Source organism: Mixophyes fleayi, chromosome 1, assembly GCF_038048845.1.
Source record: "Mixophyes fleayi isolate aMixFle1 chromosome 1, aMixFle1.hap1, whole genome shotgun sequence".
In the NCBI taxonomy this organism is placed as follows: Eukaryota; Metazoa; Chordata; class Amphibia; order Anura; family Limnodynastidae; genus Mixophyes; species Mixophyes fleayi.
The window spans coordinates 407,080,796-407,107,005 of NC_134402.1; the positions used below are offsets into that span (position 1 = coordinate 407,080,796).

Sequence of the window (26,210 nt, forward strand, 5' to 3'; positions counted from 1 at the left end):
GCTTGCAGCTCGTCTGTGTTCCAACATCGTGACTGTTAGCTGATTTCTATCCGCTGCCTCTGTGCACTACAGTCTCCAGCGTACAACTCGTCTGTGTTTCAACATCGTGACTGTTAGCTGAGTCCTACCCGCTGCCTCCGTGCACTACAGACTCCAGCTTGCAACTCGTCTGTGTTTCAACATCGTGACTGTGAGCTGATTCCTATCCGCTACCTCTGTGCGCTACAGTCTTCATCTCATCTCTCCCGTGTTTCCTCGAGACTGCTGCTATTATTGCCATCCGCTACTCTCCGTGATCAACAGCTCCTGGTCTACTCTGCTCACCCGTGTTCCATCGCTATTTGCACCTGCTGGTTGCTACTGGTTACCTCCGGGGATCCGCAGAGTCCTGCTGCTGCTGCCAGCGCTAATCGTCCATCTACTGCTGATCCGCTCTCCACACCTTCCTGTGTTCCGCTGGTCTCTACCCGCCTGTCAGCATTGGATTCCTGTCTCATCCGCTATCCTGCTGCTAGATCATCACCATTCTCCTGGGTCCTCCAAGAGTCCAGTCCGCGTTCTACCGATTCCTGTGGATTCGTGTCCCTGTTGGTTTACTTACCTGTGCGCTGCACCTACTAGACCTCTGCTTCATCTATCCAGGGACTTCTCATCCTGCCGGCCTCCTGCCGCTCAGGTATCGCTGCACTCCTGTCTGACTGCCTGCTTCTGAACCACGGTATGCATACTTCTCATTGACTGTGCTGGTGTATTGCATACCTTGCTGGACTGACTTTGTTCTCCTCTGGAGTTTACTATCCGCTGAGACTATTACCATCATTGACTGTACTATCTTGTGCCGGATTACTTCAAGAGACTTTCCATATTTGCAGTGCTGTTCAGTCATTCATATATATATATATCTATATTGTGCATATTACTGTGGATCGTGTTAAGGTGCCGTGTTTATCCTGTGTTGCAGTCTCTCCCCGTGCACCTCCTCACATATATATTCAGTGGTACAACTTGCTAGTAGCAGACCACTGATCCCTGTTTCCAGTATCACCTGTTCCAGTATCCTCTCACATAGCAGTGGTACAACTTGCTATCGCAGACCACTGACTCCCCGGATACCTCCACTTGGATTCCATTCCTTCACCCAGACAGCGGTACAACTTGCTATCCGCAGACCGCTGACTACCTTCACGTGTCCTTGTCCATACAGTTCCTCGTGTACTATTACCTCCATATTACCAGTGTTGCTAGTCATAGACTTTCCTGAGCATCTCATCATCTGCTATTTACTGTTCCGTGATCACCCTGCTACCAGAGTACCCTATTACCACCTACATTGCTCTGGTAAGCCTACCACCTGGTGATCCCTGGGTAAAGACTCCTAGTGCCCGTGACAGTGTGGGACATAAGATCCTACACATGAGAGAGGGCCTCCATAAATGTATTAGCTAGAAGCCAGATGGCTAGGATTTTATTTGTGTTTTGTTCCTATTTTCAAGCTGGTGAATAAACTGACTGGTGCTCCTTTATTAAAATGCTCACTCAGAAGGTTGTCATATTATTTTTACATTTTTTCTATCGGATTAGTTTTATCGTATAGATAGTATTATCTTCTAGTAGAGCTGAGACTTTATTTCCGTACACAAAAGTCTGTCCATAATTACAATAACAATTCCTGTAGCAGTGGGTTTTAAAAAAGGTTTTTACAAAAGTTTCAATGAAACAGCCCCTGGCATTAATAGTGTTAAACCTGATTTTACCTTAAACGGAGTGGAAATTTCTTTCCCTTTAGTTTCCTTCAAATTTTTATTAGATTCCCTATGATATAATCTCTTAAAGTCTAATTTACGTAAGAATTTCTGTAAATCTAGATAACTTTCAAATGGATTGATATTATTAGATGGTGCAAATTTAAGTCCATTTTCAAAAAGCTTCTTTCCTTCATTCTCTGAATAAATGAGATTATCAGAAAGCTACTACTTCTCATCGCTAGTAGAATTTGCTCCAAATGTAAGTACACTATATGAGGGGGGAGTTACAATCTACAGTTTACTTTGAACCTTCTCCACATCTTATGGATATTTTTCTCCAGAAAGAAACAAACGTAAACTTACTACCATATAAGACTTTATTTTGTTTGACTTGACATTGTTAACTTTGTCTTAGTGTAAGAGTTTATTCAAATTTCTTGTTTTCTGTTAAATATAGATTGTGTTTAGGGGCAATCTTAATTTAATTAGGCTACACACACACACGGGAGTGCACCAATAAGCTACAGCATTGTATATTGTATTACGTTTTCACCCAAGTAGTTTTAGTAGTGCTGTTTCTAATATCATGTTTAATCTAAGAGAAATAAGAATTAATCTCTTAGATGCATTGTTTAAAAACAAAGGGGATGGAGAGAATGTAGAATAAATCAATGAAGATTTAGAAAACGTTATGAATAAATTAGAAAGAACCTTAATTAAGGAAAATATATAGCAGGATGTCATTACATTTGAAAAATATCTAGCCGATCAGTTCATCCCTGCATTTGATTCAAATACAGAAAAATTTAACAAAAGAATAGTTAAACATTTTAAATACATGCTCCTTTCCCTGAATGAGACTTATTATTAAAGAAAGTAGAACTTCACAAAAAAGAAGTTGAAATTGCTGCTTTAGAAATGTTAACTCAACTAGAAGATTACAAAGAAATGAAATGAAAGAAACAATTATATATAGACTACAAAAAAAGAAAAGGAGGTCATGGAAAGAAAACATAAAGAATACAGAGGTAGATAAATAGAGATAGAACTGACTTAAAGTCAGGAAAATGTTGGGAATATTTTAGGATATCTAAGAAATTAGACATTAACAACCAATACTCCAAAATAAACACTGATAGGAGGTAAAAACTTAGAGATCACCATATGCCCAGATTTCTAAATAATATATATGTACATAAAACAGATCAGACAAATGGGAATTACTAAAAAAAAACTACACATGACAAATCCAATAGGGTATTTGAATAAAGTGGAACATATAAAAATAATCAACACTTAATCAAAAGGAATCCATGTATGATATGGAAAAATACAAAATAAGCTCTCCATCTGGGTTGGGTATGAAATGTTGAAAATGAACATGCAATATTTAGAATGACAACACCATAAGTACGACAGTCACAATATTGGCACAGTTAAAAGGTTGACAGGTTGTAAAGTCAACATTCATGATGTCGACATAAAGCGTTAGCTTTAAACCGCCAATAAAAAGAAAAAAAGGAAATAAATGTTAAATAAAAGATTTTGGAGTTAAAAAAAATATGTTCTTGGTGCACTACTGTTTCCAGTATGGCCAGGCTGCCATTAATTGTCTGGGCATGCTGGCGCTTGTAGAAAGAAAGAGAGGAGCTAGATTTTACAATTTACAGCCAGAAGGTTTTAATGTGGACTTTTAATTAAAGTGGTACATGTGACCACAATATGCTATAATATAGGACAAAAAAATAGCCTTTGACTTATATGTTTGATTTCATTGCAATTATATATAAAAGTCATGGTGTGGACTTCCGGTGGGCAGGACATTCATAATGGCTGCGTTTTTAACATCGCTCATGTCTGGATCTTCTTGCCTCCCCATCAAACTATAGCTTTGGCCATGGAATGAGCTGAGGAGCACATGCTGCTATATATCGCAGACATGGACGATACTTTCTGTACCCATGAGTCCGGTCGTCTGATTGGGGCCTAAAGAGACGGTTTTGCCACCAAGCCTATTGCAGAGATTCACAGGTAGCGACACAGTCTGCACTGACCCTGCCAAATCAGCGTTTTCAACAATATTCTGAAGATTTTTTTTAGCTTTTGACGCACCTTTCTTAATGTTTCAGGCCTTCCTTCAACGATAGCCTGTCACACCTGCTAAGCTTCTCCATATCTACTACTGTGAGCTGCCAACAACAGAACCACCATGCGCGTGACATTCAATCTGTTGCCGACATCTGCATGGCTGCCCTGATGAACCCCACTCACCCTCATTCCTAGTGGGCATAAAAAAACAGGAGTTACTTACCAGCCTAGAGAGTAGCAGAGACCAGACAGCTGTAACTCTGGGACACGGAGGGTGCCACTTTGAGACTTTGTCTGCACTTGAGTGGTGAGTGACCTTTTGCTCCATGTGAGGAGATTGATCTCTGGCATCTGACCAGGCTCCTATTAAGGACAAATTGTCAAGCAGAGGGGTGATTGAACCTTACCTCCCCTTAGCGTTTACATCCCCTGCGCTCCATAGCTGTAACTGTGGCTTTGTGGAGCTCATCATTACCAATCTATGAACTGCTCCACAACTTCTATAACTGGTGTGATATATTGGGAGAACTGTATGTCATTCTACTAGCTCTCCTTGGAGCAGTTCTATAGCGTGACTGAGAGCGATCACGTTAGGGAAGGCCTGCATGCAGCCAGACAGAATTACATCCTGGCTAGGGGGCTTGTTTTTTTTGTACAAAACTAAAAGAACACACATGTATTTGGGGCTTGGAGTGACCCTGTCATCAGCAAATTGTTACTGGGAGACATTCCTATCCAAGGGCTCACCAACTACAGGATTCTACTGTTGTAACCCCAGCCATATTTTCTATAAAGTTTGGTACTTATAATTTACATGACAAGTCATTGTAAAAGTGTCATTGCACCACTCCATTTCCTGCTCTAGATACTTTACTCTACAGAATAAGGTATTGCTATTCTGAAAAGAAACTACCACTACGTAGCTCACGAGAGAGTTCAAAGTAGACCTCTGCTCCCATCTGGTGGCAACTTATGGGTATTGCATTACAGGCTTGCCTGTTAGTAATCAAGATTTCTCTTTCCATGACTTTGTGTTCTGGAATCCTAATAACTGTGCCACTACATATAACTAATTTTAAACATTCCTCCCACACAAGATTGCATTTTAGTAGAGTCCATTTATTCCTACTTCTCCTAAGACTATTATAGCATAACTTAATTCACTATACCCGGTACAATTTGGGTTTATGTGGGTTTTTGTTACTTTCTTATGGTGATATGGCAATATGTTATGCTTATTGTGCTTGCAATTTAAATTAAATTTATTTACATTTGTGCTATTTTATTGTGCTACACATTAGCAGTTGTTAGAGTTACCTTTAATCAGGATACTTTAGTATTTTTTTCTCACTGTTTCACCTAACTGGGCATAGGTGCTCAACAGACCAAAGGTACACTCCTTATTACTTACTACATTTGTGGGGGATTTCTCAACAGCTTTTTTTCCTTAGTTTGGTGATCATTCCCCACCTACAATTGTTAATGTGTACTCTGCTTGTTAATTTACATAGGGCTTTCTGCCATACCCTCTTTATCTTTCTTTAGCCACCCTGGATAAGGTCATTGAACCTGAAGGATGTTATATTTTCTTAGACGTACGAATTCTTAACACCGGTTACATCTTATTTAAATTGTACGCCCCAAATTCAAACCAAAGAGAATTTTTGTGGATCCTACAATTGCTACTGCAAAGGGACATGCCTAATCTTATTTTACGCGGATATATTAACCAGGTAAATGACCCCACGCTAGATAAATCTCTGGTTCCCAAGTTGTTCACACCTCAGGAAAGAGGACAACTTTTAGACTAAAAGCAGCTCATGGTCTGGTAGACCCTTGGACACTCTTTAACCCTATAGGACGGTCTTACCCATTCCATTCAGTAGTCCACAAATCTAACCCCGTATTGACTCAATCTTTTGGGGTCTAAAAATCTTGACTGCAATTTGGACTCTACAATTGGGGACCATGCTATAGTCTCTGTTGCAATTTGAATCTGAGAAATTTTATCAATATAGAACACATGAATGGCAAGAATTCCAGGATGATAATATAGAACATTGGGATGACCAAATCCTATTTTGGGAGACCCTCAAAGTGGGCTATATTATCACCTATACTTCCAACAATAATAAAGCAAAGAAAGAAAAATATAATCCCATACTTCAGCATACGTCCCAATATTAAAGCTCTTATGTCTCTGATCCGAGTGACAACTGTCTTGATAAGTATATGACGGCACGCCATCTACTGAAGTGCTTCTTACTATCGCAAGCAGAACTTCACATAGACTTTCCCAAAAATAAATTTTATCGGTGGGCAATCATGCAGGCAAACTATTTGCTACTCTGACAAAAAACACTGAATGCAAAAATCATATAGTAGCTGTCCACCATGACAAACACAAAAATCTCCTTACAAAATTGTAGGAAATTAGTTCACAAATACTATTCTTTCCTTTATACTAACATTCCCATGACACCCACTGGATGGATAAACTCTTCAATGAAGCTAAACTCCAAAGATTGAGCACATCTTAGAGAGATTTGCATACTTGTGACATAAGCACTCAAGAAATCAATGCAGTTATTACCAACCACCACTTGCACAAATCCCCAGGTCGAAATGGATTTTGCTCTAATTTGGAAGCCTCCAACTAAACATTGTTCCTGCATTACTTGAATTATTTTGTCATATTCATAGAACGAGACCCAGGTATACTAATTTTAATACATACTTGACTACGTTAATATTGAAGCCGGGCAAGAAGAACCCAAAATTTGTGGCCCCTAATTGCCCTATTACTCTCATGAATTTGGTTTCTAAGCTGCTGGCTAAAATCATGGCCACTCATTTACAGTCAATTCTCCCATTGCTTTTGCCCAATGATCAACCTTAAGATTGACTTTACCCGACCCTTCTGGGCTAGAGAAATACCAATCAAATGGGCGAACCAAGGCTATCCTTTACCTAGGTATCCAACTTCCTAAGAACCATAGCCTCTTATATCAACTTAATATCTAGAAAGCAATTGGAGATCTCATGCAAGAGGTTGAGAGTGTGGGTCATCTCCGTTTTCCCTTTATGGGTAGGGGAAATTTGTTAAGATGATATCCGTCCCTAGACTCCTTTACTTTCCAGTCCCTGCTGGTATTACGGATACGTAAGGATATCTCTGATAGCTTTTCGCGACTTTATTTGGGACAAAAAAAGAAATCTGGAATCTAGCTATTTAAACTCAACAGTCCAAGACTAATGGTGGATTGAATTTACCCAAAATAGAAACAGGCTGCCCAACATCAGGTACCTGAGGCATTGGGTATAAGGGTCTGACACCTATGCCAATCCCTCAGTGGAACAAAGGGATTGGCATTTCCTATCTGGCCTAAAATTGAATGTTTTCCTCCATCTACATGATTATGAAGTGCTCGCAGCAGTTTGTGACTCCCATTCGATATCCACTAGAAACATGTAGTACATATTAAGATGTAGATGAACACGAAATCCTTATTTATCTATCCATCTTCATTTGCTTGGGAATCTTAGTTTTCAAGATGGCATGGCTGCCTATCACTTCACTCTCTGGAGCAGGGGTAGGGAACCTGTGGCTCTCCAGGTGTTGTGAAACTACAAGTCCCAGCATGCTTTGCCAGTAGATAACCAGCAGATAGGTGGCAAGGCATGCTGGGATTTGTAGTTTCACAACACCTGGAGAGCCACAGGTTCCCTACCCCTGCTCTTGAGTGATCAGGTCTTGGAATGGTGGGGCAATTCTTGAATGAATCTACTAAGAAGCTCTTGACTTTCCAACAAGCAGGGGATCGACAACAATGCACTGCAGTGATCAGTACTTCTCACCGCAGTGCATTGCTTCACAGCTATATCTGTTTAGCTTATTCCGCTGTTTAGACCTGTGACTATACTTCCTGCTCAGCCTATCTTATTATCAAGATTTGTGGCTATACTACTGATCATTGCACAGCACCCATCCTGTTCTGGTATTCCATACACCCGAGGCTGCATTTCATTCTGCCTTACAATCACTTCTTGATTCTCTGTATTATCTGCTCTGTGCCACCTAGAGGACCGTGACCTGCGGTTGACAGCAGCTAAGCCCATATTCCCTTGCGGGAATCCCTGGTGTATACCTCTCCTCCGTTAGACTACGCACCTCTCTGGGGGTAACTGTCACTCAAGCAGAAATTAAGACCATTCCAACTATATGGCTTTCGTGACATGGTGCTGTTGTAGATGGACGAGGATCTCCTTAACATGGGAGTGGTGAGATACAAGATCTGGAGAAAAGATCAAAATATCATCCAGAGACACGACTACAGAATGATTTAAGAGGTAAAATCTCATTGCCGAAGTTCTGGAACACAGCCGGGACATTACAAAGACCAAAAGGCATTAGGAAGTATTCGTAATGCCTGTCCTGGGTATTAAAGGAAATATACAATAAATACAGAGTACATAATTGTGCTGTTCAAAATAGCACTAACAGGACCGGCCATACACACACAGCAGTGAAGGCATCCATTTTGTAGACTGAACCAGCCTTCAATTTGCTAGGAACCAGTGACATCACGGAGTATCTGTCTTACTAATATTCATGAGACTGAACTCATATTCATGAAATACTGATTCCTGTCAGGCCTCAGCTGCAGACTAGAGAGCAGAGGCCACGCACCGGTATTAGCGCTACTGAACTAGCAGGAGTCTAATGTGCACCTGGTGTTCACCAGGGACCCCCGCAAGGAGGTTTGGACTTCGCTGCTTGAGGCACGCAGGTCGTGGTGCTCCTAGCCAGTTGCTGGTGTAGCAGTAAGGAGGGTCAGATGGTCCGGATCAGAAGCCAATCGGGAATGCGAGGTACCAATAGGGAGATCCAAATGGGTAGTCAAACAGGCCAAGATCGCAGGAACAATATAGGACAGAATGCAGGAGAATGGTCGACAAGCCGGGTCACAACAGGAAAGCACAATCCAGGACAAGAGTCGGGAACGCCGGGTCAGAATTCAATATACACAGACTGAGAAATGATGCTGGAAACAGGGACCTGTTTCTCTGGCACCCTAATGGCGTCAGAGCCAGGTTTAAATAGGGAGAGGAAGCCAGGGATAGGAGGATGCGCCCGACAGCGGAGAGACAGCCGGAGACGCGACGTGCCTGTTGCTAGGCAACATGGCGCCCTGGCCGAGACTTAACAGGCGTCCGTCCCTGCACAGTGGGGAAACAGCGGGGGCGGGGCCTGACAATTCCTAGAGAATAAGCATAAATATTAGTTCACAAAATGGATGCCCACACTGTGTGTAGGGAACATGTCCAATTTACTACAGTAACAACAATACCAACTGCACATAACAGTGTGAAAACTGGTTTCTGTTATACTTTTTAATATACAAACTCAGCAAGATCTTTAGTACTTTCTAATTTTTGCAGTTACGTATATTATTTGTATCTACAAAACCATTTCAGATGTTAAATGGTATAAAACTTACCAATTCTCCTGTTTCCCAGATGTAAACTGGCTAAAGTTGTGACAGAAACATCACTGCTCAGAACCAACCTTTAAAAGTAAAAAAAAAAAAAAAAGATGTTAAGAGATGTGTCTTGTTAAAAAAAAAAAAAAACAGAGACTTGAGTGCAAAAGCTTTACATAAAAATAAAAACCACAAATGACTGATTATATATAAAAATTAACTATTGTAATTAATCTGTAAAAACAGTGAGTTCTAATGTCATTAATTCAGTGATTATTAGATACACTTTTATAAAAAAAAAAAGGTATATCTTAACCCCTACTGAAAATTATGGATATTGGAAGACACCTGAGTTTTGTGACATGTATAAAAGCACTCTTTAGTGACATATAATATCCATTCATTTCAATTGGGCTTACGCTATCCTATATATCAGTGTCAACACCTGGAGTGTCACAGGTTAGCCAACACTGCTATATATTATATCTATCTCTATGTGTGTTTCAGTATTAAAAAAATGATTTATGGTCATCTCTTTTTGCCCCTACATCAATAAATAATGACTGCCCCCATAATTTATAATTCAATGGTGCCTCCTCGTATGTGCTGAATGGCAAAATAGCTTAAACATGCATTTTTTTCTGTACATTGCTCTGCATTCAACATGCCGCAATACCGATTGTTGACCCCTATGTAGCAAATCAGCAATATACGCAAGCATTTCAAGGTGAATTTATGGTTTGTCATGTTTTTGAAAAAAATCCCAGTTACCTTACATAGGGATCAATTATCCATATTAATACCTTCCTATTTTTTCCGCAGATTTTTTAAAGATGGTAGCTTTTGCGAAGGAGCATTTTTTAGTTTTCTTTTAAATCTGTATTGCCCTTTTTTTTTAAAAAAACCAAAAAACTGCTCTTGACTCAATGTGCTGTAACCTATTACTGTGCAGTTATTTGCTCTGCTCCCCTTCCCTTCTTTTTCCCTTGACAAAGAGTTATTTAAATGACCTACAAAAGATAACCCATAAAAGAAATAACCATTTAGAATAATAATTATTATTAGTAAATCAATTTTCTAACTATTTGGAAGAGGTAACCAAAGAAAAAGAAGGGTTTTTTCTGTCGCACCAATTATTAGGAGTTGCAGTACCCCAAGTTTTAAATTTAGAGATATGTATCATTTATTAACCAAGTGGTGCATCCACTAGCCTAATAATATTAATAAATAGAAGTGAAAGAAAAAAAGAGGTTTGTTCAGAGTGGAATACAGAGTACTCCTTTGTTTAGATTAACTTAAATACTCATGATATCTAAACGTCTAATTGATTAAAATTTAACTTTAAATGATTTTTATTAAAATAATTTCAATATAAAAAACAGCGAAATGTAAAAAAAAAAATGTGCATGTAGATAAAAAAAAATGTGTATTTAAAATTGCTGGATGTACTTGTATTGTCTCCTGTATTAATTGAGGAATTCACACTCAAATGAAACAGTATGATAGTAATAAGGTCAGGCTTATTTGCAGAGATTGCTATTCCCTTTTATATAAATAACATCCCCTTGCATTGCAACACTGGTTATTAATGGAGCCCAATATATTTTTTAACAAAGGATAGTTAGATAAATGCCTCCTAAATATTATATTCTCTTAGGGTCTTGCAGGGATTAGTAGCGATTCATATTCTCAGCTGTTACAGGGAATGGCTTACTGACTGTCTCCTAAATGCTCCGATCCAACTAAGGGTTTATCAGGGACTGTTCGGCACTTAACCTGCTTGCTACAGCATCTACATATTACACAGTGCTTTATAGAGAATACTTAATCATTTCACTCAATCAATGACCCAATGGAGCTTACAAACTATATTCTCTATCACAAGGACACACGCACTAAGGTCAATTTTGTCATAAGCCAATTAACCTACCAGTAGGTGTAGAATTCAGACTCTCCAAAATGGGGCTCTCTCTCGCTCTATTTTTTTTTTTGGGGGGGGGGGCGGAAACCCCCCCCTTCTAAATCCTGCGTTCGCCCCTGGAAGTAGTTTGACAATTTAATTGATTTTGTACTGTAAGCATAAAAAGGTGCAAAAATACTAAAATAAAGGTTTTCTCTGCTTTGTCATAAAAAGCCCCACTATGTTACTGTATACCACTAGAACTTTCATTAAAAGGTAATTAGCTCCACTGCAATGCGTGTATTTAATATGAAATTTTAAAAAAAACTGTAAGAAAAGCATGCACAATACACAAAAACTACAAAAAACAAACAAACACCTTTTTAGCTGCAACTCATCATCTTCCCCATCACTGCCAGGAATGGAGTCATCCACTATAGTTTCATCACTGTCATAATCTGAAAGCATCTGGACTTTCATGGAAGGAGAAGTATCTCTTTCCTCCATCTTTTTTCTTCTAATGTATCCTCTGGGGTTAGAGGAAATCTTTGTATCTGCAATACAAGATAGATCAATGTTAGTGTTCAAGCCCCAATGAAAGCTAAATGAAGGGGGGGATTTAATTTTGCCGCAAATAACGCGGCGTCAAATCTATTACCGTTAATACAGTAATTTTAACCCTGATTTCTGCTTGCGGCTCCCTGAGCTTCAAGCAAAAACCAGCGTTAATGATTAAAGCAGGATTCGCTGTGAAACAGAAGACGTGTGGGCTGACTTCAAATGTATGTATGAGGCACACTATATATTGGGGGCACAACCATGTGGAATTCAATGTATTTGGGGCACAACCATGTGGAATTCAATGTATTGGGGTCACAACCATGTGGCATACTATGATTTGGGAGCATACTATAAATTGGGCACTATTGTGTGGCATACCGTTTATTTGTTGGTCACATAACTATTAATATTATGAAATTAGCATCATAAAATAAGTCACAATTAAATTATATATATATACAGTGCTTTTTTTCCCATTGAACACTGGGAACGGCGTTCCGGCACCTTTTTTTTTTACTTTTTTTTTTTCTCTGCGGTGCTGCTACAGTGCAGCACCGCGTCTGTGTGTGTGTGTCCTGCTTCCGTCGGCCGGAAGCAGGGCATCGGGAGGAGCAGCGATCGAACTAAGAAGAGTGAAAAGAAGTATGCAAAGAAGTAAGTAAGTAAGTAATACTGACTACAGAAAGCGGGAAGGGGCGAAAGTAGAAGAGGGCTACAGAAAAACAAAGGGCGAGCAGAAAGAACGCTACAGAATAGAGGGGGAGCAGAAAGAAGGCTACAGAATAGAGGGGGAGCAGAAAGAAGGCTACAGAATAGAGGGGGAGCAGAAAGAGGGCTACAGAATAGAGGGGGAGCAGAAAGAAGGCTACAGAATAGAGGGGGAGCAGAAAGAAGGCTACAGAAAAAAAGGGGAGCAGAAAGAAGGCTACAGAATAAAGGGGGAGCAGAAAGAAGGCTACAGAATAGAGGGGGAGCAGAAAGAAGGCTACAGAATAGAGGGGGAGCAGAAAGAAGGCTACAGAATAGAGGGGGAGCAGAAAGAAGGCTACAGAATAAAAGGGGAGCAGAAAGAAGGCTACAGAATAAAGGGGGAGCAGAAAGAAGGCTACAGAATAGAGGGGGAGCAGAAAGAAGGCTACAGAATAAAGGGGGAGCAGAAAGAAGGCTACAGACTAGAGGGGGAGCAGAAAGAAGGCTACAGAATAAAGGGGGAGCAGAAAGAGGGCTACAGAATAAAGGGGGAGCAGAAAGAGGGCTACAGAATAAAGGGGGAGCAGAAAGAGGGCTACAGAATAAAGAAGGGGAGCAGAAAGAGGGCTACAGAAAAAGGAGGGAGGTGGAAAGAGAGGGCCACAAAAAAACCAGGGTGCAGAATAGGGGTGAGAATAGCTAGCGGCCATATGTGAGAAAAGTTGGTAGGCAGCCACAGCAGGGGACATGTCAGTGTGTAACAGGTGAGTGATGTCCAGTTGTTATGTTTGTTTTATTAAATTAACATATGGGGTCTCCCCTCTAGATATCCTGCGTTTACTCCATCAGTCATCTGGACTGCAGCCTTGCCAGCCAACCAGGAGGAGGTAGGAGTTATTATTTTTATTTTACAATTGTCAAGTGTGTGAGGGGCAAGGAAGGGAGTAAATTTATGTGTATATATATATATATATATATATATATATCATTTTTTATTTATTTTTTCATAAAAGATTAATAAGACGTGAGTTCAGGCACCTTTTTTTTTTACAAAAAAAGCACTGTATATATATATATATATATATATATATATATATATATATAAAAAGAGAGAGAGAGAGAATAAAATGTAGGGACAGATTTATAGTTGGGATACGGCATGTCATAGATCAACTCTAATTTCAGTGTAAAAATAAAGCTATCAAGTATTTGTGTGCTACATGAAAAAACAGCCAGTACTTTCCTTGCCTGCAAAAAAATAAGTCAACTTGTACCCCTTACATTGCAACATTGTTTGTCCGGGTGCAAAGTTGTTCCTTTTCTTTTCTTTGCTCCTAACTCAAAATCAGGCCCATAGTGCATAGTGTAATAGGAGAAACAATGGTTTATTATATTATAATAAGACTGTTGGTCTCCAGCTGCTACATCCAATAGAAGCTTAGCCACAATGTCAGTTGATTTGAAATGTCCTTCCTCTCGGGAACCAGACAGGGTGTGTCTTTGTCAGGGTACAGAAACACTGAACCAGACAGAAGTTACCATTCTCTGACGGATGTCACAAAGATACCCAGATAAGCATTTTTTACTCTTTTTTTATGTAAGTGTGATACTTGTACTTTCTGTGCAATAAATCTGCTGAATGTACAGTATTACACTATGTTGGTTTTTCATTTTATTCATCCAGTGAACTACTGAGATATCTCAGCAGCATCAATAGAGACTACAGCTATATAAGAAGTGCCATTATCGGAATCATCAAGGTATGTTTGGAGAATTTACTCACTATACCGATAAGCGCTAAAGATTGTCTATCTGGTATGCATTTGCACTACTGGAAAGAATTTATGTCCTTGGGATTGTATGAAGTCTTTGCTGACGATCTGCCCTACATGTTCACACTTTCACTATATCTATTGTGAGATTGCCACGTCCACCTATATATGACATTCGTGAGCTTCCTCTAATCTCTCTATTTATATGTACCTCTCAGTACTGTTAATATAACAATACTACACTATTGTGGCGCCCTATCCCATTTGTTTATTTTTCTAGATTGATTCCAGATTGACCTTCTGTTTGTGGGAATTGGCAGCCGCCTGAAATTGGGCCAGTGTACAAAGAACGAATTTGTGGGACTTCCTGATCAGTATTGGGTTACGCACCATGTTATCTGTTTGTGTGTATATATATATATATATATATATATATAAAATAACTTTTTTGGTTTTGGCAAAACTGCCCTTGCGTGTTTTGGTTTTGGTTTTGGATCCGTACTTCTTAGAAAAATAGCATAAAATATGCTAAAATCACATAATTTTGCTCTTTTTTTGTTCATACATATATTATTAACTTTAATAACACTAATTTCAAGTAATTTCCAGTCAATTTTGACCACCTCACAGGTCACAATATTATGTATTGTGATAAATAATATATATTATTTTCATCCACTTTCAGACAAAGACTGCAGCGAGCTGGCTGGATGGTAAGCGACAGAGCAATGACACAAACACACAGCAGTTCCTAGCACATCTAGGAAACATTGCCACAGTTAACACTTAGCCAGACATGTTTCAATTTTATCTAACAATTTGGACATTTTTTTTATCAAATTATTCGACACCTGGTAATTGTATGGCCTTCAAAAGGAACATCCTAAACAATCAGAATTACATTTGGTTTGTTTAAAATATAAACCTATCAATTGACGATACATCAGTCTGTGTGTGTGTGTGGTCACTAACCGAAAGGAAACATCCAATATTTTGGCTGACAGAACTTCTGGGGCATATTAAATATAGATGCTGTTGTTTGGTAATCAGATTGAACAAACAAAATAGCACATTTTGTTTGGCACCTAGATAAGGATTTAGGGTACAAGGGACAGGCAAAGAAGGACCGCCCTTCATAATTAGGTTGATAATCACACTTTCCTGGAAAACCTGAATCATAGCTACTATCACTATTATTTATAAACATATTCCACATTGAAGTTCCATCCATCTGTACAAATAACATACTCATTTGCTTATATCATATACCAAAATTAAACACTGAAAACGAATAGAATCCAAATATCACATTTATTTTTGTACACTACATACATTACATCGACCCTTAATATATAGAACCAAAAGTATCATGAAACTCCCTTATGCTCACCTCCTTATGTTCTTATTGCTGCAAATTCTTCACTAGAAATTGAGAAGTTTTGACAGAAACTACTGTCACTGAAGAGGTTTTGTTGTTATTTCAAACAGTCCCAAAATCTTATTAGATATGCTAAATTAAAAAGCTATAAATCATGCTTTTCCATTCCTAATACAGTACAAAGACTGAGGTGAAACCATTACTACAGCTGACCACACACATTTTGCAGTGAACACTATCAACACGATAAGAAAGTCTATATCCAAAACGGCTGCTCTGACATTATCACCACAAGCATGCTAGTAACACATTGTGACCTCCTGTCTTGTTTATTATCCATTTTCATTATCGAGTTTGGAAATATCACTGCAGCCCAGCAGTTAGCAACATGTCGCTTTCCAGCTTCTGTTGGACTACCAGTCCCAGCATCCCTACACTGAAATTCGTCCTGAAACAACATATTGAGCCTCAGGTTGCCTCAGCCTGACAACTCACAGTAGAAACTATTTATAATTTACTTTTGGTTGACTGGTGACTAGTTTACATCAATGGGTTAATAAATCATATAGAGCACGATTTCCCACAGCACTAATGGATTCACTTTTATTGTTGAGCTTTGTATGACCAAGGTATGTTAGTCATGTACTAACATTAGCCTGTCCTGTGTTTAATTCTGACCCAGAAACAATGAGGGCGGAACCTAGCAAAATCAGTCATGTTCTCCTACACACTGACAATTGTAGGAGTGTAAACCATCAATTAACAGCATAATGGCCATGTCACATTGTACCCTGAAATAAAGTACATTTATAGTAACAGTCTCTCAATCTGACCAAGGCATGTTTGTAATGTCGGAAAAGGCGGGAGGTGAAACAAATAAGATTTTTGTACTTACGTTAAAAGTCTTTCTCCGATTCCATCTGGGGAACACTGCTAACATGGAGTTTTATGAGGGTGCATGGAGTTGGCACTTAAATAGTTAACAACTAAGTTTGCTGCTGACTCCTTCCCTCTGCAACCCCACAGACCTCAGTAATACTAAAGTCCCAAGAAAAGGGCTTAACAACAATGCAGTGTCCCCCAGATGGAATCGGAGAAAGAGATTTAACGTAAATACAAAAATCTTCTTTTCTCCTTCATCCACTCTGGGGGACACTGCTACCATGGGGACCTTCTAAAGTAGCCCCTAAGGGAGGGAATTCTCTGGACTACTAGCCCGTAAAACACTGCGGCCGAAACTGGCGTCCGCAGACGCAAAATTGTTGAACTGGCAAAACCTCGTAAAGATATGAACTGAGGACTAGGTCGCCGCCCTACCCAGCTGCTCTGTAGATGCTCCATGGCGAGCAGCCCAGGAAGCTCCCACCGCACAGGTAGAGTACACCGTAAGAACCTGAGGCACAGGTTAATTTCTACACACATAAGCAAGCTTAATTATAGATCTGATCTGACAAGCTATGGTCTTCTTGGTGGATGGCCAACCTCTCCTATGAGATTCGTAAAGAACAAAAAGAGAAGCAGTCCTGTCCACATAAACCCGTAAAGCCCAGACCATGTCCAGACTAAAAGAGGAAGAAGGCCCAGGAGGAACAATCCCTTCTCTAAAGGCCGTAACTACTATCTCATGATTTAAATAAAAACCAGGAACCACCCTAGGCAAGAAAGTAGGTACGGTCATATGAACCATCCTATTCTCATGGAATACCAGCTAAAGAACCCTACGGGACAAGGCTCCAAGCTACGACACACGTTGAGTAGATGCAATGGCCAGCAAAAACACCACCTTCCATGTCAAGAAACGCAGATCAGCCGACTCCAGGTTTGAATGGAAACCACTGAAGAACATCCATAACGGGGCCAACGGCGACGGCAGAACGTTGAGAGGCTGAACATGAATATCCCCCTGAAAGCAAGTACAAACGTCAGGGAGGAAAGCCATCCGGCGCTGAAAGAAAATAGAAAGCGCAAAGACCTTAACCTTCAAAGAACTCAGTCTTAGTCCCATCGTAACCCATTCTGAAGAAAGGCCAGAAAATGGCTAATCTGAAAAATGTAGGGTTATAACACTTCTTCTCTACAGTACATAGATACTCCCCGCCTTGTGATAGATCTTAGCTGATACCAGCTTCCGAGCCTTTATGAGGGTCTCCACTACCCTGGAAGAGAACCTCCTTGACTGCCAGAGGTTAGCTTCAACAGCCACACCTTTAAAGCCAGCCGAGGTAAGTCCGGATGGTGTAAATGGTTCTTGATTTCTCCACCCACAAGAAGACCTGTGCCGCTACCTGCATAGTTCCTGTGCTTCTAGTTCCTCCTTGGCAATTTACATATGCCACTGCAATGACATTGAAGGATTGGAGATAGACTGGTTTTCCTTGACGGAGGACCGAGCTCCCTGGAGGGCTAACAACATGGCTCTTAGCTCGAGAACATCTATCGGCCGAAGCACCTCCCTGTCTGTCCAAAGACCCTGGAGACAAAGCTGGAGAACAACAGTTTCCCAGCCCTTCAGACTGGCATCTGTGGTCACCAGAATCCAAGACCACAGGACAAAAGATCGTCCCGTCATCAGAAGCTCTTGAACTAGCCACCATTTCAGAGGTTTACGAGTCTCCCTGGAAAGTCTGATTCATTGGGTCTCCAGATGAAAAAGGGGAACACGACCATTGTCTTAGTAGATTCCACTGGAAAGTACAAGAGTGGAAACGACTGTATGGGAGGGTTTCCAACATCGATACCATCAACCTTAGAATCTCCATGCCAAAGCGCATGGAAGGACTAGGATGACTCAGGATTAACCGTACACAGAGTTGTAGGTATCTGTAGAGAAGGTTCTGGAAAAAGATCTTCTGAAAAGTGTTGTCCATTATTAATCCTAGAAACCTCATCCTCTGTGAGGGCATCAACTGGGATCTGGAATAATTGATTATCCAACCGCGTTGATCCAGAATTCGAATAGACAGGGTCAGTTGCTAATAGAGAAAAGGACCTGATAAGTCTTTGAGGAGAAAATAGTCCAAATGCGAAATAATGTTCTCTCCCAAGGCACGTAAACGTTCTGCCATTACCACCATAATCTTTGTGAAAACTTTCTGGGCTGAGGAAAGCCAAAGGGGAAAGCCCTGAGTTGATAATGGAAGCTTCCTACTGTAAAAACAAATGACTAATCCCATCCGAAACTTGTCTACCCGTAGATGTTGGTTTAGCCCCCTGAGGTTTAGAATTGATCAAAATGAACCGTTCTGTTTGGGAACCAAGAACAGGTTTGAATAAAGCCACTCTGGACATGATCCCCAAGATCCAAATATCTTAGGTGGACGCTGCCCACTGATATTTGAATAATTGTAGGTAACCCCCTACCTCCGCAGTCGCGAGGAGAGGAAGGTCCCATCATGCAGATTAGTATTTTGTTTTTATTTTTTTTTCAAGAATTTGGGATTTGGACGTCTTCTGGAGTAAGCATCTCTACCCATTTGCGACTGTCCTCGAGTTGCAAGGAGTCTACCTCTATTGGCAGGCTGAACTTAATAACCCGTGTTCACAAGAAAGGATTTCCAAAAAGACCCAAAACACGGAGTTCGTGATTTAGGGACATCCACCAGCAGGAAAGCACTTTTACCTCCGGTTGCTTGGCTAATCATACTGCCCAGTTCTGGACCAAACAGATAAAAAGTTTCAGTTAAGTGCTTATACATAGCATTATGTGTTTATATAAATACACATACATATCTTATAACTACAAGGATAAAGCCAGTTGTACGCAACACAATCCTATGTTAATATATATAACAGAATAATCCTCACAATAGAAGAAACTCAACAATAAGTTGATATCTATGGGAAGGAATTAGTAAATATTCTATTTGTACAGAAATGTGTAAGGTAAAACTAATATAAGATACTCATCCCTCCAAAACCATGTCTAGGGCAGAGTACCCGCAGATAGAAAGCAGCCTGTCAGACAGACACAGTCTACTGCTGATAGAGAGCAGCCTGTCACTTACACACAAAATACTGCTGATCAGCAGCAGTGATACCCGAAGTAGCCACAGATAGAGAGCAGCCTGTCAGTTAGACACAGTATACTGCTGATCAGTAGCAGTGATACCCGTAGTACCCACAGATAGAGAGAAGCCTGTCAGTTAGACACAGTATACTGCTGATCAGCAGCAGTGATACCCATAGTACCCACAGATAGAGAGCAGCCTGTCAGTTAGACACAGTATACTGCTGATCAGTAGCAGTGATACCCGTAGTACACACAGATAGAGAGCAGCCTGTCAGTTAGACACAGTATACTGCTGATCAGTAGCAGTGATACCCGTAGTACCCACAGATAGAGAGCAGCCTGTCAGTTAGACACAGTATACTGCTGATCAGTAGCAGTGATACCCGTAGTACCCACAGATAGAGAGCAGCCTGTCAGTTAGACACAGTATACTGCTGATCAGTAGCAGTGATACCCGTAGTACCCACAGATAGAGAGCAGCCTGTCAGTTAGACACAGTATACTGCTGATCAGCAGCAGTGATACCCATAGTACCCACAGATAGAGAGAAGCCTGTCAGTTAGACACACTATACTGCTGATCAGTAGCAGTGATACCATACTTGCCAATTTCGCTTATAACAAGCAGAATTGGGCTTCTTTTTTTGTGAAGTTGCAGGGCTTTTTTCACTGTCGCGGGTAGCTTGTTTTTGAGTTTGGACACGTTCTCTAAGTCTTCAGGTTGCATAATCATTCTTTTTTTGTTTTTTTCCCTCTGTTAACATTTTTGATTGGTGCAGTCAGTTTTGTTTTTTTTGTGGGTGAGTTGTGCAGCGAATTCCTCCAATGAAGTGGCGCTTTGTGGGTGAGCGGAGTCAGAGGAGGACGTGGAATAAATCACAGGAAGACGGATCTACAGCAACCTACTGAAATAAGTTCTGTGAATGATAGACACACGATCGCTGCACTTATATCAGGTAACACTGCTATATAACACCCTCCTCTCCCATTCAGTAAGCTGCTCATGTCAGAAGACTGCTTTCAGTGTCCTATCTTATACTGTTATATCATGGGGCTGTGTAGTATAGACATACCAGTGTCCTAAATTACAGCATTTGCTTTTTCATTTGCCATATCAGTGTATAAATGTGTCCTCTTGTGTTTATAAAGGTTTTCTAACTGGAGATTCAGTGTAGAAATTAGTGTTATAGAAAAGGACAGTCCCCTGTAAGTTGGGCTTTTTTTGGGCTTTTTAGGATTGGTTTGGGCTTGTTTTCCACTAAGCGGTTGCTTGTTTTTCATTTCAGAGTTGGCAACCCTGAGTGATACCCGTAGTACCCACAGATGGAGAGCAGCCTGTCAGTCACACACAGTATATACTGCTGATCATTAAAACTGCTCAGGAGATTCTTCAACTGTCTACTGTCCAGTTGCGTGAATTGGCTTCAAGGAACAAACCAATTTGTGAAGGGGGAGCAGTTCTATATGAAAATGACATAGTCCTCCTCAGTTTTTATGTTATTATTTAAAAAGAAACAGACAGGCCATAAACAATCACAGCAGACAATAGATAGTATAATCACTTTTGTTTTGACCCTGTCTAATGCCTCAAAACAGTATGGAAATTAATCTCTGAATAATAAATTTGATGTCTTCATAATCATTGACTGAACACTCATGTAAAATACTGTCTGCGATAACTTTAGAGCCTTCTATAATAAAACTCTAAACCGTAGGTAGATATATATAGACAGTCTTCTCTCTATTACCACAAGGAACCTCATTGACTAGTTATTCCCCAGTGGGTACTTAGCTGCTGAGGACAGTGTCACACTGAGCACAAACAGCCCCCAGGTCTCTTTACCCCAGATAATTTGGCAAGGTATTGTGAACGGGTATAAAATTCTGCACAAGAATTCTTGTTCTTATCAGACATTATGGGGGGTATGCAATTGTTCGGCTTGACGGCCGAAATACTCGCGCTCTAAAACTATTAATGACTCGCTGAACAGGGAGCTGCGAGCTGAAATTCAGCGAGTAAATTACCATATGAACGGTTTTTAAGCGCAATTTTACCGTATTAACGGTAATAGTTTTAGTGCGCGAGTATTTCGGCCGTCAAGCTGAACAATTGAATACCCCCCTATATTTCTTTTTCTTTTTTTTTTCTTTTTTAAAGAAAAACAGATTAGGCAGCTTTCACAGAGAAAAAAATACAGTAAAATTATTAGTTCTGACTCTGGCTAATAGCCTCAGAACAGTAATATAAATATCTGTGGTAATAATGTAAAAGTGGAAGATATTGTAAAAATTCAACTAAGTGCAGGTAGAGACTAGACAGTTATAACCCCATATGCCTTTTGTAAACATGTACATATACATAAACAAACACACACACACACACACACACATATATATATATATATATATATATATATATATATATATATATATATATATATATATATATATACATACACACACATACATAATACATATATAAAACTCTGCTGACTTCTATCAAACAACTGGGGTACTTAGTGCAATTGTCAATGAAGGGGATCCAGCAGCAGATGGATTCTCCATTATTTCAGTCAGGAGTCCTCTGAGGTCAACTCTAGCTGAATTTTCCCGCCTTTGGAGTGTACCAATCAGCAAGGGGGGTCTCCTTTACACTCCCAGCACTGGTGTTTTTTTTGTTTCTTTTTTTTAATATATATCCCGTATGGGATACTTAGCTGACACAAGGAGGAATTGTGAGGAGAAGCCAGCAGCAGTAGAGCTCTCTGAGGAGCCTCTGAAGTCCGACTGCGATGACAGGAAAAGGTGTGAATATCTCCCCCCTCGGGGCGTACCACCGATAGCCTGAGAATCTCTCACTCACTCCCCGCTGTCTGATGGTTCAAACACCCAGAGGAAGCCTCTATCAGCCCAGGCTGCCACACTGCGTTGTGCTCCTGCATCAATGCCCATTCAGAATCCTTCCTAGGGCTCTATGAGATCAAAGTCCCCCCTCCGCCTCAGCGGGGGACTTGGTATCTCCCAACATGCGGATCCTCAAACGAGTGCAGCGCTCTCTGTCTGTGGCAGCGCCGGACCCGTTGGGACAGTGCAGTGACAGCTGCCCGCAGTCTAAAGATTCTTCTGTTGGTCTTTTTCTTTTTTTTTTCTTTTTTTTTAAATAAAAACAGAACATAGTTCCATTACAAACCTAAGAAGAAAAAAATGTTAATCAACACTTATCCTCACCTAGCATTACTAGAATAGAACAAGAAAAATAATAAAACCTAAACTAAACAGCAAGTACTGCCAAGCAGTACAAAACACAGCCCAAATCATTGGGCACTTAAACAAAACTGAGGTCTGTGGAGTTGCAGAGGGGAGGAGTCAGCAGCAAACTTAGTTGTTAACTATTTAAGGGCCAACTCCATGCACCCTCATACAACCCCATGGTAGCAGTGTCCCCCAGAATGGATGAAAGAGAAAAAATGTATTGTCACATATGGTGCCTGGGTGAGGTGGAAAAAAGGAGTGAACTATATCCTCTTTATTGTATGCATTTTCCTCTTGACATAATACATGACAGAACATTCCTTCTTGCTTACCACCAACTCTGAATTTATTTTACTTTTGAATATTTTGCTTTAAACTGCAGTGGGCAGCAATGTATTGACAATGCAGTGGGCCACATGCACATGTAATTTTATCTTAATATTGCTAATACTATTTTCTTTAAATTATGTTAACAATTTTACTTTTAAAACCTAGACTACTTATTACTGACTTTTTTTTTTCTATTTTCAAAATCAATGCTGCGCCATAAGGACTGGAATAGTGATGACAGGCTTTATAGAGGCAATTTATGGTAAAGGTGCCATTAAGTAATCTTCTGTAAGTAAATGGTGCTATACACGATGAAACGATAATGAACTTATCCACATCCAATGTCATAAGCATCTAGTACCTGAAGTGTAATGTAGTATCAGTATATTTGGTCCTTTTAAAAGTGAAACCTGCAGCACAGTAATTTTCACATATGATAAAGTACCAATTTACATCCAGAGTGTGTGTGTGTATATATATATATATATATATATATATATATATATATATATATATATATATAGTATCCAGGTGCTTGGCACTCATAAATAACATGTGTACATTAACCTCTTGCCTTCCTCGGTACTTCACTTATATGGATAGTGCAATAAATAGATTCCAGGTGAGGCAGCACTCAAGGCTTTAAGACAAATTGTAGTTTGTCTCAAAAGGGTGTGTTTAATGCATTCCAACATTTCAGTATAGTACTTTCCTCAGGGACATCATGTGAGTCTGACAAACATACTCAATACATATAGTGCACAGCATAATAAATAGTTCACTGTGTATGCCCTCCGTTCAACACCAATACCTTAAGTAAACATAACCAAACTTATATAAAATAACGACACAGAGACTTGAGTAAAGTGGCACTAAAAAATTATTTTATTATACCCTAACTGTAACCTGGTGGCGGAGAAAGGGCACTGAGAATCAGCTCCAGCGATACCTAACCAAGCGTGGACATGGCAATATAGCCTTAAGTCCACCCACTTCTCTCATAACCCCACTGCTTGGCCGGCCCTAACCTGGCGAAGAGTAAACTGCACTCACCTTACTACTCACTCCCCCTCCCTCACTGAGCCGGGCGAGGCCCCTCCCCACGGAAGGGACAAGAGTAACCGATTGCCTTGTAAGGGGACAGATACCTGCGCCCAATCACGATAGAGCCGTATATATCAGCCGCTGATCGCAGTGCCTTCCTCCCCACTATTATTCCTACTTAAACTGGTTTAAGAAAACCCTAAAAACCAAAAACTTATTAACAAATGGGGTGGGTGGGCGGGATTTTCCAAGACGAGTGACTGATCAAAATTGAGTGCCTCCCTTCTACCTACCACAAAGGACCTCCCCTCATCCCCATTGGCCAGCAAAAACCTCATGTTAACTCTTCAAGGTCAGTGCACACTACGAAGCAACACTGTCACTATTTACTTTCGTTCGTCTAAAAGCGACTCTCTTGTACTTAACATACATTACACCTGCTGCAATGTGAAATTAGCTGATGGTTTGCTCTGCCATCCCAGCATGCATTAACACTCCCACTAGATAAAACTGCCAATGAATAAACAATGCAGAGCAATATCATCATAAAGGGCGTGGCTAACAAGCATCACCATGGCAACCTGAATTGTAAAAATGCAAAAAACACAAATATTCTAATGCAAAAGTATTTAACCAGCATCTATTTACCCACTGATCGCTGGATAACCATCTAAAGTGCCAAAACCATTTAAAACTACACTAAATGAAAACATTTAAAAAGAAAGGGAAATGCATATATGTTTATATACAAATGGCAAAGCCACACATTATACAATATATCAGTGTGACTTACCAATAACTGCATGTATATATAAGCTATATTTAGTGAAGAGTGACCTCTTACTGTTATTAATACATGTATTAACCATTAATACTACCAAAAACAGTTACAAGCTGGATTTCTATATATAATGATACTGTATAAATACATCATCTATTATTTGCATAATCATATATAAATAAAGCAGCTATAAACCACTAACCATACATCATATATTCTGATGAATGCATCCCTATGGGAGACCGCCGAAGCTCGAATAAAAGATCCTGGGAAGTCTCACAGGGAGCATGCATCCAGATCTACAAGAAACAATTAAGAGGGAGATTCTCATTAAGCCCATATGGAGCCACTGTATTCAAGTGATGTATCCAAGTAGATTCCAATTGCATTAATTTATTATCTCTATCTGCACCTCTAAGCAATGGTGGAACATAGTCAATAATTTTATACTGGAGCATAGCCATATTGTGTCTAGCATACAAAACATGTCTAGCAACTGGTTGTTCACTGTTATGTTTTTCTATGGCCATTCTTATAGCTGATCTGTGAAGAGCCATCCTTTCCTTGAATTGCCAAGATGATTTGCCCACGTAGTAAAGGCCACATGGGCACATGATGATATACACTACGTATGTACTGGTGCAGGATGGCATAAAATTCATTTTGTTCCCTTTTGGCCCTTAAAAGGCAGATCTGGCATGTGGCCGCCATGGAGGAGATTATGTACTATCTCCATGATAGAGGCCATGTCTTCAACCAAGTCTGGGCTCCATGGCTAATCGCGGAAAACCCATTCCCCCCCCTCCCCAACTTGATCTTCCTCTGACCTGACCCATGTGCGATGACCGCAGTCCGCTCAATGGATGCCTCCCTCTCGGCTCTTGGCTCGTTATACCCTAACTACCCTATGAAAACTCGTAGTGTTTAACTTTGTGGTCCCCCCCTCCCCTGCCCTTCCCTAACAATCCCTTTTGTTATTGTATCCTACTTTTAATATCGCTCTCTAAAAATATAAAAACTGGTCACTTTCTTTGTTTATTTTTATTTTGAATGTTTTGCCTAATGTTGTCCTCGAATTCGATACTTGTAATTACTGTTTTGGCTTTACCATGTTCGTTACCTGGTATTATTGTTTTTACGTTTGTATTTTCTTGATTGACCCATCGAAAATAAAAAAT

The 26,210-nt window shown here is 40.0% G+C and overlaps 1 protein-coding gene across 5 annotated transcripts in view; it reads right to left on the reverse strand.

Moving 5' to 3' along the window:
• The window catches only part of ANKRD31 (ankyrin repeat domain 31), a 230,634-nt gene that overhangs the window by 200,930 nt on the left and 3,494 nt on the right, over nt 1-26,210 (reverse strand). For 3 of the 5 annotated variants that reach the window (XM_075181929.1, XM_075181902.1, XM_075181937.1), the window contains exons 2-3: nt 11,596-11,770; nt 9,335-9,402 (exon numbers count right to left, since the gene is read on the reverse strand). In XM_075181929.1, coding sequence (XP_075038030.1) covers nt 9,335-9,402; nt 11,596-11,770 — 243 coding nt within the window. Of the gene's footprint in view, nt 1-9,334; nt 9,407-11,595; nt 11,771-22,119; nt 22,652-26,210 lie in introns of those variants that run through there. The other 2 variants (XM_075181910.1, XM_075181920.1) reach the window with 2 other exon arrangements.